Here is a 15,167-nt window from a genome sequence, read left to right on the forward strand (position 1 = left end):
AATGTAAACAAATAATGTTTAGTCGCGCCTCTGTGAAGTTCTGAAGGCGTTGCCCCTGGCAACCGATAGCGTCTCCTGCCATCATGGCCGACCGGCTCAGACCCCGCCCAAATCAACCCAAATCGGCACGTGACTCCTCACTCTCAATATCGGCGTCTTTTGTCTTTTTTTCTTTTATTTGAGCCGCTTGGGTAACTTCGTTTCATTTTCGCGTTTAGACTCGTCTTGCTTCGTTGTGTACTTCCCAGTTCTCCTGTCATGTTTATCTTTCGCGGTTTCGCGCCGTGCACAATTTCGGACTAGTCCATTTTATTGCGAAAGGAGGGGGTGTTATGTGTAGGGACAGATAAACATGAACGGGACATTTTAACTACTACTTCAACATTTCAACGTATTTCTTAAGCATATTAATAACATTTACTATGCTTTTGAAGCGTTCATGATGATAAGGGGCTTTTTCTTTTCTTTTATATATATATTTTTTGAGGTAGGTTGGGGGGCCCCCCTACTACGACCGCTGGTAGGGGGTCCCAAGCAGCCGCCTACCTATGCCTCTATGTTAAGACCGCCACTGGGTATACTCACTTTTGTGAGATACTGTATGTAGTTTTATGTCTTAATTTTCTACCCATCTAAAAATGCATTTAAATATACTTATTGCAGTATTTTTTACAATATCTACAAATTCTGTTTAATATATTATATATATATATATTTAAATATATATAAATGTATTTATTTCTCTCTATATTATAATATACATTTATTAAAATTATATTTCTTTTAGTTTTGCCCATTACGTCTATCTTTTCATTTTGTATTAGCTGGTTTCATGCTCGGCAATGTATTGCTTCTCTCAATATATTGATTCTTTTGATTTGAAATCAAAACTGAATAGTTAATTCAAGTCTATTTATTACCATTTTTTTTTCATCTGCCCTTTTACTCCTCTCTGATTCCTATTAAATGATAACGTAATAACTCCCTATTTCAAATTCTTCACCTCTTTACACACAATCAGAGCCTGGCGGTCCCTCCTTCACCATTGGAAAAGCTATTTGGCTACTTTGGGGTTTGGTCTTCAATAACTCTGTGCCCGTGCAGAACCCCAAAGGCACTACTAGCAAGATCATGGTATCGGTCTGGGCCTTCTTCGCTGTGATTTTCCTGGCCAGCTACACTGCCAACCTGGCCGCGTTTATGATTCAAGAGGAATATGTGGACCAGGTGACTGGCCTGAGTGATAAAAAGGTAACAGTGTTTATTGGTCAAATTCAGCAGCATTTGCAAAAGTGAACTATGGGCATCTGAAAGCTGTTATTAAAAATGTAGTTCTCGTTGATCTCATTTATCCTTCTGTCAAAAAAATTAGATCTAAGGACATAATAAGCTGGAGGTTTTTTTCTCCGACGACTGCCTTGAACTGAACGTGATTTGACTTGATACACCAGACTCTACTTCATCCTTGGTGTTAAACAGCTAAGGTTAATTTGCCAAGACTAGCCAATAAATGATGCAATATTTAAGGTGCACTGTGTAATTTGTTACATGCTCTTTTGTTTAATGTGCAGAGACAGCTGTAGGGCATTTGTGGGTTTTCTGTGGCTCTGGCACTTTAAAAACATTGCTTTCTTTGCGTGATCTGACATGATCAATTAGATCAATTAATGGTTTAACCAGTGACACGGGTTTGGGGCGGGAGTATCTGTGGCTGAAGGTGAAACATGTTTGGAAATTTGAAAAAACTTTTGCCATTTTATGTTTTTAATTAACTGTGAATAAGTGAATCCATGCATGCTTACTCTGCACGGTTTTGCATATGAAACACTAATACTACTGTTTATGATCCTCAAATGACTGATGACATATGTGGGCAACCACATGCTGACTGGTTTAGTGATAATTTGTTTTTGTTTTTCTGTCGTCTTTGCGTGGAAAAAAGTGGGCTAATGTGAATTAGCCAGCCGCTATGAAACAGAAAACAAGATTTGACTCTGAGAGGGTGCTGTAGCCCGTTTAATAATTGATGTGGTGAGATTTTGTTTTTTACTCTAAGTCATGCTTTACTTTTTATGTCTGGCAAAGCTTTGAGTGTCTAGAGAACATAGTCCATGTGTTTACACAGGAAATAGTTCTATTATGAATGGTGGAGAAAAGAGATCTGTCTTTAAGGTTTTTTGAAGTGACACCTCTCCTCACACTTTGTCCCTTGAGTGTTCATTGACAATGTGGACCCTGCTGAGTTATATATATATTTTTTTTTCTCTCTCTTATCAAGTTTCAACATCCGAATGACTTTTCCCCTCCGTTCCGGTTCGGTACTGTGCCCAATGGCAGCACAGAGAGAAACATAAGGAATAACTACAAGGAGATGCACAGCTATATGACCAGCTTCCACCAGAAAAACGTAAACGAGGCGCTCCACAGCCTGAAGACGGGGTGAGAATGAAAAAAGAGAAAAATTATTAGAGAGAGAGATTATGATATCTGCATGAAAAGAATATAAAGGGCGAAAATGATGGGAACACAGGGAGATTAACTCTTTCACCGCCAGCGTTTTTGAAAAAAGTTGCCAGCCACTGCCAGCATTTTTGATCATTTTCGCAAAAGTTTCATGGCCCCCAGAATGTTTTGTTGTATGAATATCTGAATATATCAAAAGAAAGAAAAGACCCTCAGCTTTTAAACAAAAAAAGAAACCATTTATTCTAGCCTCATGCATTCCTTTTTTTATCAACACTTGAATGTGGGTAAGTTTCATTAAAAAAGCAAAAATTTGAGCTAAAAGCTGAGAAAATCAAAACATTTTCAATGACTACGTCTTGTTCGGACATTTCATTCAGTAACATACGGCAGTTTTGATTCCTGTGCTGTTTAATGTTGATAATCGCGTTATTTTACATATGCATACATATGATATTGCTTGTTTTTGCATCTTCTTGACCTGTGTTTTGATCAGGAGATTCAGTACTCTTTCAGAAGATGCCAAACAGCGCCCCCTATAGTGTATAACAGTAAAAACACTGAAAGCTGAAATTTCCATCAATGGCAGGGAAGCGTTGTCTCACAAATGATAGAAATTTCAGTCAATGGCGGGGAATGAGTTAAAAGATTGTAGGACAGCAGTATAAGTACAGTGTGTGAGTGGGTTGATGAACTCTGGACTGATAGCGTCAAAATGAGGCATCCTGGAGGGACTTTGTTTGGAGATGCAGATTGGTAGAAGAACATTTCAACATGAAACTGGTTTCTGAAATCCTTTAATTTATCAGTACTAACTGTGGACATTTTAAAGAACCACTCAGTAATTTTTGTTTATGTTGTGCTGGCAGATATGACAGTCATCTTGGACTTATAATAACAGTTAACAGGATAAAGTATATAGTTTTAGCTGGTCATGTGACTTCAACTTGGCACAACGCACTTTTTGTAAAGGGACATAAATAGTGTTCATTAGTAGCCTTCATACCATGTGAGAATACTTCATTTTAAACATTTTAAAACTATTATTCATTTTTGTGTAAAACTAATGGGACCTTATAGTTAAGTGTTACCATTTTATTTAAAACTACAGGCATATCCTTGCAGTAAGTCAAGACAGTAAGTTTTTTTTTTACAAATACTTTGTAGCTGCTTATTTGTTGCTGACCAGGAAAAAAACTGGAAAGTAACTCAGATGCGTTTAACACAGGGTTATTATCGTTAATTAAAACTATATTAAAATAACAAACATTTTAATTACTTCAAATAAAATAAAATAAAGGCAACATTTTTCACTTTCTTTTAGTTTAAGTATTAAAATAACAAACTAAATAAACTGGAACTTAATAAAAACTATATAGATATATAAATTACTAAAAATGTAATTAAAAATTAAAACAGAAAAAATCTCATTAAAACTATAATATTGTATCAATAATACTGAAAATAACACTGGTTTTGACAAGGAATTATTGACATTCTAACGTATTACTCTTCTCTCTCTTGCTCTGTAGTAAATTGGATGCATTTATCTACGATGCAGCGGTCTTGAACTACATGGCCGGACGCGATGAGGGCTGTAAACTGGTGACCATTGGCAGTGGTTATATCTTTGCCACTACAGGGTATGGCATTGCCATTCAGAAAGACTCAGGCTGGAAGAGGGCAGTGGACCTCGCCATTCTGATGCTTTTTGGAGATGGTAAATTTTGTCTTCCTTTTTTCTTCCAATTTGTCATTGCATTGGATGATTGTGATAAACAAGTCAGTCTTAATCTCAGGGTTCCTACACAGTATGGAAAATTATGGAATTTGATCTGAGTAATTTCCAGGTCTGGAAAATAATGGAATTTTGAAATTGAAAATGTGTAGGAACCCTGTAATCTGCACAAATATTTTTAAGATTAAAGCAAAATGTTCAGGGGAAATTCACTAAGAATGAATCTGTATTGTATTGAGTTGTTTTATCATCTGATTAACTAAAAAAGTATGCAAATCTGGCAACCCCACAAACACACCCCAAAATTCTACAAAGCACAATTTGCACGATGGGATGTATATAACAGATAGCAAAAAGTGCCTGGTTAAAATGGGTTGTGGGCGGTTAGTGAATAAGACAGGTTTTTGCACTGAAATGCTGTTCATAAAAGTGGCATGAATGTGTAGAGAATTCACAGCTTGATATGTTTACTTCATTCACTTCTCCTTTAAATGGTTCTCAATGTGCCCTCAAGGCAAACAGTTTTGAAGAATACCTGGCAGCAAATGACAAGTGCCTACACTGTCTGTTAGTATGCCAACAAGTATGCCACACAAAATGGTATTAGATGTGTGAAAATATGGCAGCCTGTTTCTCAGAGCCTCCTTTGTGTGAGATTCGCATTCTGTTAAAGCATAATAAAGTTAATATTGAATTACTGTACTCTCTAAATTATAAATAGTGTACTAATGTAGTGTACCTACCAAGTAACTGTAATAGTTGTACTGTAACATCAATAGATCTCCACATGATAGAGCTTTCCTTTAGAACCCCCTAGTAATCCAGATCCAGAGGCCATTTCTGGAAATCATCCTCTCTTACCCAAACAGCATCTGAGATGACAGGCTGTTTGGAACACATCCAAAGACACATGCAGAACATGCCCTTATGCACCCCATACATGCATAAACAGTGTTAGTAATTTCTGACATTTAGGATATATTGTAACGAGAGCTTATAGATATATGGGCACAGTCATGCAAAATCAGATTGGCATCTAGATACATTTATATAATATATATCCCATACTTAGTGATTCCACATGTCTACATGGGTATGTCACACAAGCGGGACGCATTAGAATAGATTAGTGGCACAGTGAGCATTCATATGCATATTGACAAGCAGTCAAGGTAAATGTGCGTTTGGGTGTGTCACATGTTGTTATATAAGCCAGCATATGATCCAGGAGTAGGAATAGAGTCCTATTTGCAAGTGTCAAGGGGGTCCTTGTGTTATCTCAAAAGTACACTGGGAAGGCATCAACTGTGTGGCATATACATGTAGGTACACATGAATGCACCGGCACAGCATGCAAACACCCGCTCGCACATTCGCCCTCACATAGGTATTTGACGGATTTGAAGGCTTAAGTCACCAAGTAAAGTTCTCAGTGTGTAATAGAAAAGCAGCCACTGAATGGATGGAATCTTTTGCATGTGTGTTTTTTGATTATATTTGTGTAGGCTATATCTGAATTTGCCCCTAAAGACTGACCTGCAGGACACCAAATGGTGTTTTGGAGTTTGATCTTGTCCCTCCTATGCGGGCTGTCAGGCCCCTCGGGGCCCTTATTAGAGCTGGAAACCAAATCTCAAGTGACTCCCATAAGCAATCATTAATGAGAAGAGAGCTTCAGTGCGTATGAGTTTGGATTAATCCGTCATGACAAATGTTACACTTCGCAGGGGCCGTAATTTGTTTACAGTGCACAGTTTTGTGGGGGCTCTAAGTAAATGCACTGCTGAAATCGTCACGGATAGACAAAGTGAACAGACACGTCTGCTAACAGCTCAAGAGCTCTCAAAGCCCACAAACACACAAAACACACTGCGGGAGAGGCAGAAAGTAAAAATTCAACGATTCATAAACAGTCACTCTCTTTTTCTAACACCAACATTTTGAAATTAGTAATCTTTTTCATTTTTTTTTTTTTTTAGGTGAGATGGAGGAACTTGAGGCCCTGTGGCTGACTGGCATCTGCCACAATGAGAAAAATGAGGTGATGAGCAGTCAGCTGGATGTAGACAACATGGCAGGTGTGTTCTATATGCTGGGAGCTGCAATGGCCCTGTCCCTTATCACATTCATCGCAGAGCACCTCTTCTACTGGCAACTGCGATTCTGCTTCATGGGTGTGTGCTCGGGCAAGCCCGGCGCCACCTTCTCCATCAGCAGGGTGAGTAGCAGGTTTACTTCTGAACTTTTGATCTGCAGGCAAACAACCACAAGGGTTGACCCGACTATTATTCTGGAGCCAACAGCCTATTGAGTTCAATTAGTTCAAAAAGCTTTGGAGACGCTTTCTTAATTTGGTGTCTTTGTCTTGCTGCCCAGTAAAAATATCTTTCCTATCCTTAAAGTTGCGAAGAAATGGAAGTACAAAAAGATTTTTTTCCCCCATATTGTGATGTACATCCAAGTGTAGCAGATTTTTTTTTGGGGGGGACGGACTTCTATGCATCTTGGTTGTTGATTGGGTTTTGAGATGTGGGCGTTACATTCAAAAGTGGAGGCAGATGAACGCAAGCATGCAAGGGGCGAAGAAGGTGCCTTCACACCATGTTGAAATTACCGTAATTTAAGGTTTCAACTTGTAAAAAAACGTTCACTTCCTTTTAGAGCTCGTAATTTCAGCTTGTAAGATGGGACTGTTCTGAGAGCTCCTATTTGTACCACGTGAATGCTGTACCAGCTGACCGCTGCAGATTCGTTAAGCCATTGATAGTGTCACCATAGAAAAGCATAATTCCAGGTCCGAGGACGTGAACAGCTCTGAATAGAACGTCACGTGTAGTCATCTCAAGCCTATGATAATTATGACAGGGCGTGAACGCATCATGAAGTCTCGTCATTTTCACGACATTTTGATTGGTCAAAAAAAAAGAAAAAAAGATTATATTAATTTTTATTTTATTTTTTACATATGCACGGTAAGATCTATTACATGCATTTAGAAAATAGGGTGAATTTCCATTTCATGCCAACTTTAAAACGAGAAATTTTCCTGAGAAATATTAAGATGTGTTTTCAATAAATGTTTCTTGAATGTAAGTTTTAATGATTTTAATACCTTAAAGCACAAACTTAACTTTATGCAATTGGCTCTTTTTGGCTTTTGAGTGAATTTTAGTGTTTTAAGGACTTTAAGGATTTTTACTGGAAACAACACAAATACACTGATTAAGAAAATGATTTTGCTGTGTAAAAAGAAAAAGTGAAAAGTGTAAGCATTTCCTTTACATTAGAAGCATTAGATCTCAAGACTGAAACTTTTGGATGATGATTACATTTGATTTCAGTTTTTTTTTTTTTTATATATATTTTGTACATTTATTGAGTTTTGTACTGAATTTGTATAATTGTGATAAATGTGGTATATTATGCAAAAAGGGTACATTCTGTTTCGTTTCATTCTGATGTGTGTGGGGTAAAGGGCAAACACGTTCAGTGCCCATTTTGTGCATATGCAGTATTTATAAATCAAAACCTTGATCTTGAGCTAACAGGCCAAAGCAGCAGTCTCTCATTCTAGACATTCGGACATCAAATCATGCCTCAAGCAATTTGGAGTGGTGCCATGACCCACATAATGTCTGGGATGAACAAAGAGGGAGTAAATATCAGTTAATCTGACCAAATTGGCAAGTGGCTCAAAGATAAACCTGGCTTTACCTGAGTTCACAAATTATTGAGGCTAACCGGAAAAACTATTACTATATTGGTTTGTTAGCCAACAGGGCAGTTTGCATGACCAGTTTCCTCAGATACAAGTACAGACACAGGAAACTGATTTTCTTACTAGATATATTTCCCTTTGAGATGTAGATGCGTGTGTTGCTGTGGTGGGGGTAAGAAGAATCTAAAATGAATAGAGGGAAAAAAGCAAAAGACAAAATGGGAGAGAATGGAACCTCTCAAGAGAAAGACGGAAAGAGAAAAAGAAATGAGATAACACTGAATAGAGAATATGTTCCAAGCCAATCGGATTGAAGGGTCAGGAGATGAATGAGAATAAGAGTCACACTGGGAAGGATGACCTGAGTTTAAAAAAAGACAGAAGGTAGTGGAGATAAGAGGAACATAAAGAGAAGAGGGAAAAAATACACAAGAGTGGTGGATAGACACCAAGCGTGACTAAGAGCGAGACAGGAAACATTTCTGACATGTTGCCTCACTGGAGGGACAGATCGCCAGTAGAAGAGTAACCTTTAGCCTTTGAAATGTTTTGAGGAGAATTCTATTTGTTCCACATGTGTTTCATGTATTATTTGTTATGAAAAGGTTTTATATGGTTTAAATATATATATATATATATATATATAAATACTTTTAACCTGTTAACTGGCACCCCCCTTTTTTTTGCATAGACATAAAAATCACTATCCAAACTTAAATGGTTGTAATTCAGGAATGCTTTGGAATATAGACCTATGGCTGGTCTTGTTTTAAAGAAGACATTTTCCAGATTATTGTAGAAGTCCAGAAATTGTAAAAAATGAAACAGAAAAAAAGTTATATAAGTTTGAGTTTATGAAATTGTGTAATGTAAAAATATAATGATTAATATTTTATATAAAATATATATATTACAAAATTTATTTTACTCTAAAACTGCAAGAAAAATAAAGTCAAATATCTGAACAAGTTGTATTCCAAATTTTAGGTTGATATCTCAAAAAATGAGCTTTCAGTAAGATTTTATTCGGGCGCAGTACCCAACTTTTTCACTAGGTGAACACCAGACTCCATTACTGCCCATAGAAGGGCGCCTCCATTTTCATATGTTTTGAGTGATCTGAACCATGTATTTCCATAATTTTCATACAATTTATGAAGTAGACATCCTATTCAGAAGTAGTAGGGGTGGTTTGGCAGTATTTGATTTGAATTAAACCTCTAATAAATGCATAAAGACTACGTTATAGCGTTATAGCTCGCAGCCGCATTACAAATCGAGAATCCATACATTTTTCTTTATATTTAAAACATTTTCAGACCTTTTTTTCTCATAAAATGGAATTGGTGTTATCTTTTGAACTCATGGCATGAAAACAAACTGAGGTTTCTACCAATCTTTCATGATTTTTCATGTTTATTGTTATTTCAAAATAAAGGCCTAAATACTCCTAATGAATATGAAATATTCTTGTTGCAAATTGATAAATTTCTGCTCCTCTGTAATATATTTTAGATAACAGCCACCAAATATGAAAACTAGAGATTTTAAGCTTTCAAATGATATATAGTTTGGCAATATTACTTTAGGTTTTTACTAAGATATTATTGTTTTAAACATGCAATGGCAAATGGGCCCGCCGGCGGGCCCATAAGACATTCCAGTATAGTGCATCTCAACATTTATTAGTCTGAATATAACAGTATAAAAGATAATGAAGTATTTTGACTCCCATCCAGTCTCACAATAACACATTTGCCATTAAGAAATGAGTTTGATAAAATACAGCCAAAACTACACAGATAAATGGATTAAAATGCAGTAAATCTGCATCATGGTGAATGAGCTGGAGAGGTTTATTAGAATATTGTGTAATTAATTTGTCGTGGCAGTGATGAAGGAGAGACACAGATGAGTAGACACAGTGGTGTCAGCTGAATTTTAATCACATTGATTGAAGACATTGATAGACAGTCAAAACCACAGTTACCGCAACCCTGTCACCATGTCATCATCAATCACAACCTCTTTCGCCCCTGCTGTTTCTCTTTCTTGAACTAATTCCATTCTGTTTTTCTCTCTCTCCTTTCAATTCTTTATGACTCCCTCATTTTCCCTTTTCTCTTCTTGTATTTATAATCTCAAGACAGTGATGGATAAACTGTTCATTTTAAACATAACGTGATAAAATAAAATCCCTGAAATAAGTTTTTAAAATGTATAATAATTATTTTTCCTCCAGAAGGCTTTATAAAACTAAACTACAGCAAAAAGATGACTGTCAGAACAGTAATTACAAAACTAATTTGAAAACATAAATACTTAAAAACTATAGAAACTACAAGGACTTGACTTAGACGTAGCCTTGAAAGGTTTGACTTGAACTTTGCATCAGAATTGTGAACATGTTTGCTGCTAATTAAACTTTTCATTAAACAAATCTAATCCCACATTGTTTGTTTCTTCTTCTCTTTTCCTTTGTTTTTGCTTTCCCTCATTTCTATCTGTCCAACAGGGCATCTACAGTTGCATCCATGGTGTTCAGATTGAAGAGAACAAATCAGCCCTTGACTCACCATCAGCCACTATGAACATGAACATGAACAACACCCACTCCAACATTCTTCGTTTGTTGCGTACTGCCAAAAACATGACCTCTGTGCCTGGGGTCAATGGTTCACCCCTCAGCGCATTGGACTACAGCCATCGTGAGTCAGCCGTTTATGACATCAGTGAACACCGGCGCAGCCTAGTAGGCCACACAGACTGCAAGCCTCCACCGTACCTGCCAGAGGACAACATGTTCAGCGACTATGTAAGCGAGGTGGAGAGGACTTTTGGGAACTTGCACCTGAAGGACAGCAACCTGTACCAGGATCATTACCTACACCACCATGGGGGCACGGGATCCGAACTGGCTCTCGGTATGTCGGGTCCCCTGCCTAACCGACCTCGTAGCTTAGGGAGTGCCAGTTCATTGGAGGGTGGGTACGATTGTGACAGCTTAGGGGGAGGGGTAGCGCCCATCTTCACCACCCAGCCACGGCAGTCGCTGACACATCGGAACAGGGAAAAGTTTGACCTGATTGCAGGTCACCCAACCCAGTCAAGCTTCAAGTCTGGCCTGCCTGATCTATACGGAAAGTTCTCCTTCAAGGGTGGGGCATCCAGTTCAGGTTTTATAGCAGGACATGACAGGTACTGTGGGGGAGGTGGGGTGGGATCGGGAGGGGATGATGGAAACATTCGATCCGACGTGTCTGATATTTCCACTCACACCGTGACCTACGGGAACCTCGAAGGGCACGGCAAACGGCGCAAGCAGTACAGGGACAGCCTAAAAAAGAGACCCGCTTCTGCCAAGTCTCGCCGTGAGCAGGATGAGATTGAGCTTGGATTCAGGAGACGCCCCCACCACACTATCCATCATCACCACCATCATCCAGCAACACAAGCACACCGCTCAGCCACCCCACCCGTGGAGCGCAAGAGCCAGAGAGGTGGTAACGGCACCTCCTATCTGTTCAGAGACAAAGATAATTTGAGGGACTTCTATGTGGATCAGTTTCGAGCCAAGGAAGGGGCATCTCCATGGGAACATTTGGATTTAAGTGATGCTCCAGGAATGGGTGGAGGAGTGGGACTGGGCGGAGGTGGTTGCGGTGGAGTAGTTAGTAGCGGTGGTGCTGGGGGAGCGTGCACTAGTTTGGTTCCCATTGAAGATTTCCTGAAAGGTAAATCTAAGAAGACAGAATGTAAGGGTGGAATGGGAGGAGGATCACCTGGGCAACAGGGCCATGCATGCTGGGAAAAGGGCATCGGAGGGGTGGGAGGGTTGGCTGGAGGGGATTGGGAATGTCGCAATTGCCACAGTGGAGGGGTTGGAAGTGGAGGAAGCAAGCCAGTTTGCATGCATGGGGGAGGCGGGGCCGGGGCCTATCCAGCTGCTGGGGGAGTTGGGGGATCCAGTGGTGGGAGTGGACAAATCTCAAGTCGCCCTAGTTCCGCCTCCTGCAAGCGGTGTGATTCGTGCAAGAAACCGGGCAACTTATATGACATCAGTGAGGACAACCACCTCCTCTTGGATCAAATTGGGGGCAAGCACCCTCTGGAGAGCGGAAAGGGAGGGGGAGGCACAGGGGCCCAAACCCAGGTACAGAGGCGGAAATTTGGCCCAGGTGGTAAGGTTTTGCGCAGGCAGCACTCTTATGACACGTTTGTAGAGCTGCAGAAGGAAGGGGCGGGCAGGATGGGTGGGTTTGGAGGCAGTGGTGGAGCGTCAATGCTTCCTCCACCCCGAAGCGTGAGCCTAAAAGACAAAGACCGCTACATGGAGGGCGCAAGCCCCTACGCCCAGATGTTTGAGCAGTATGCGGGAGGGGAGCGGGAGACAACATATTTTGGGGACAGAGGGAAGGGTGGGGGTTCATCATTTAGCTTATTTCGTGGGGGTGAAGGTGGGTTGCACCGTCGCTCCGTGGGTGAGAGAGACATGAGGGACAGGGATAGAGGCATGATGGGAGGAGGTGTGGGCGGTACCCGAGGGGTCGGGACTTACTCCTTGTCTAAATCTCTCTACCCAGATAAGGTGAACCAGAACCCATTCATCCCAACCTTCGGCGACGACCAGTGTCTATTACACGGCGCCAAATCATACTACATCAAAAAGCAGCAGACACAGCCGCAGCAGCAACAGACGCCACAACAGCAGCAGCAGCAACAGCTCCTCAACAACAATCGGGCTGACTTCCGGGGCTCCATGGGGGTGACTTCCTATTTGCCTGCTTCCGCAACTTCTGGGGTGCTGTCCAATGTGGCCCCTCGCTTCCCCAAGGAGCTATGTCTGGGCGGGCCTCTTGGCAACCACCACGGTGGAGGACCTAGCAACAACAAGCTGCTGTCAGCAAGGGATGGGTTAGGAATGGGTCAAGGACAGAGACCGTTTAATGGATCGAGCAACGGACATGTTTATGAGAAGCTTTCCAGTATAGAGTCTGATGTCTGAAGATGGGAGTCAGAAGCAGATAGAAATATGGAAAAGAAGCCAACGGACATGTGGAATGATGAATGAGAGACAACTGAAAAGACAGTGTGTAATTAGTACCTTCATGCCCACAAAAAGAAGAAGAGGAAACCGTGTATAAGGAACTGACTCATGCTTTCATTAAGTTACGCGGATCATGTGCTGCCAAGCGTACGTATGTAAATAGAGAGGGGACCTTCCCACTGTTGAAAAGTTGAGATTAAGGGGAAAACCTGTTTATTCCTCTCTTTTATTCTCATGGTTTTTTTTGTATATTCCACTATTTCTCTGCTCCTAACATCAAAATAGTGGCCGATCCAGATGGAGACAACCGTGTACAATCCTTTGTACAATTGTGGATGGAAATCAGTTAATCTTTTTAAACAACAGGGTAAAACTTACAATAATTGTATTGATAATGTTCTTGATAATAATATTATTATATATTATTACAATGTTTATGATGTTCCATTTGGGCTTGGTTTCTGGATGTTTTATGCTGTTATATATTTGTACTGTAGTTTCAGTTCTTGGTTAACAAACCACTTTGCGGGAGGCTTATTTGATTTGTCAATTGACCTAATTTGATTGTTAATTGAGTTGTAGACAAATGTGGATTCCATAAAGGTTCTTTATTATTGGTTATTCAAGTTTATTTTACCAGTATGGAGTGCTGTAAAATGTGTGTACAAGGCATGATTCGCAAAGTACTTCAGCTGTACTTGAGATATCATTGTGAAGGAAATGTATTCTTTTCACCTTATTTTATAATGTTCCGTTTGATAGAAAAATATTGGTTTAATACACAGCACGTTATGTGCCTTACCAAGACTTACAGAATACCAGATTTACAGGTCATATTGCCATGGTAACTTTCTGGTCACTGCACACAGATTTGTCATGGGATGATTCATATTATTCTGGAACCTTCCTTTTAATGATATAAGCACTGATATGGAATATCCAGCAGTGAGGAGACGTAAAGTAGCCTGAATGTGTTCATAATATTAATATCGAGAACTTGGTTCTAAAGAAAACCAGTTAAATTATCATTCTGACAAGTTCTAATAATAGGAACGTAGGATATTTGAGGTTTGCACAACATTGTACAGTGCATAGTATCCTCCCTGAGAGTTGAGCTGCAGTTGTATGATGTTATCTACAATATAGAAACAAAAATCAACTGAATTTTTTTTTCTCCACTGTCCCCCATTTCTTAGGAAGTCTTTGATCACGCAGTAAAATAACAACTGTGTCATGGATTTGTTTCCTCCTAGAATGCAGTTAGTATTGGATATGCTTATCTGTACTTTCCTTAGGGAGACACCAGTGCACAGTATGTAGGGTTTTGCAAGATTCTCAGCAAATGCTTGCATTTTGTTATGTAAATATTCATTTTTTTTCCCCACTTTGTACAGTGAATAGACAGAAAGGATGTAACTCTACAGATTTATGTTTTACCATATTTGTTAGATATTTTAAGAATTTGAGTGAAGGTTAACAATCCAACTTTGCTGCAAAATGTATCAGTTAAAACTCATTGGTATGGATAAACATAAAGAATTTTTCTATATCCTCCCTATCGCTGTCCAGGCTAATACAATCCTTTACTGCACCTGTATAGCAGAAGTGAAATTTTCTAGATATTTTCGTTATATTCGCTTTAGACCTTTTTTTAACAACTTAATACATGATAATGGTAGGGATGACTCCAGTTATTTAAAGTACCCTAACCATTTAAAGTTAATTTGCAGTTTTAATACCCACTTATGAAGTAGAGGTATATCTCAGGAATTTTGGATGGGCACAGGCAAAAACAAACATATCATTTAGCTAAATTGCCTAATTACATAAATCAATAAACAAGTGAACTCATTTAATTGGATAAACGTGAGGTTCGTTGCAAGCATTTATTAACTTTTTTTCATCATTTTCGAAACCACAAATGAACTCATGACAGGGCAGTCTGATCACATTGTCTTTTTTTTACTTTTGGCCCACACTAAAAATCCTTTACTTGAAGTTAGTTGTGTTTATTGCAAATTTTGTGTATACATTTTCTTTGTGAATGAACTGTTAGCCAAACAGATCTCCACTTTAAGCACAATATTTATAATATTTGGTTTTGATGTATAGCTATCAATTTGTGAATTTTTATCTTAACTTTTGCCATTCTTATTTGACTCGGTTGTCTTTTTTGTGAGAGTTTGTGTTTAAGATGAGCA

At 39.2% G+C, this 15,167-nt stretch overlaps 1 protein-coding gene across 3 annotated transcripts in view; it reads left to right on the forward strand.

The window, feature by feature from the left end:
- Window positions 1–13,582, forward strand: part of grin2bb (glutamate receptor, ionotropic, N-methyl D-aspartate 2B, genome duplicate b) — a 132,230-nt gene extending 118,648 nt beyond the window's left edge. Inside the window, exons 11-16 of one of the 3 annotated variants that reach the window (XM_056250484.1) lie at window positions 1,022–1,251; window positions 2,279–2,439; window positions 3,996–4,183; window positions 6,181–6,419; window positions 10,435–11,653; window positions 12,503–13,582. In XM_056250484.1, the coding sequence (XP_056106459.1) occupies window positions 1,022–1,251; window positions 2,279–2,439; window positions 3,996–4,183; window positions 6,181–6,419; window positions 10,435–11,653; window positions 12,503–12,924 (2,459 nt within the window). In that variant the 3' untranslated portion in view covers window positions 12,925–13,582. Of the gene's footprint in view, window positions 1–1,021; window positions 1,252–2,278; window positions 2,440–3,995; window positions 4,184–6,180; window positions 6,420–10,434 lie in introns of all 3 variants that reach the window. The other 2 variants (XM_056250485.1, XM_056250483.1) reach the window with 2 other exon arrangements.
- The last annotated feature ends 1,585 nt before the right edge of the window (window positions 13,583–15,167 follow it).

The sequence above is a fragment of the Rhinichthys klamathensis genome, unplaced genomic scaffold (genome assembly GCF_029890125.1).
Source record: "Rhinichthys klamathensis goyatoka isolate OS25496 unplaced genomic scaffold, OSU_Roscu_1.1 h1tg000069l_1, whole genome shotgun sequence".
Classification (NCBI taxonomy): Eukaryota; Metazoa; Chordata; class Actinopteri; order Cypriniformes; family Leuciscidae; genus Rhinichthys; species Rhinichthys klamathensis.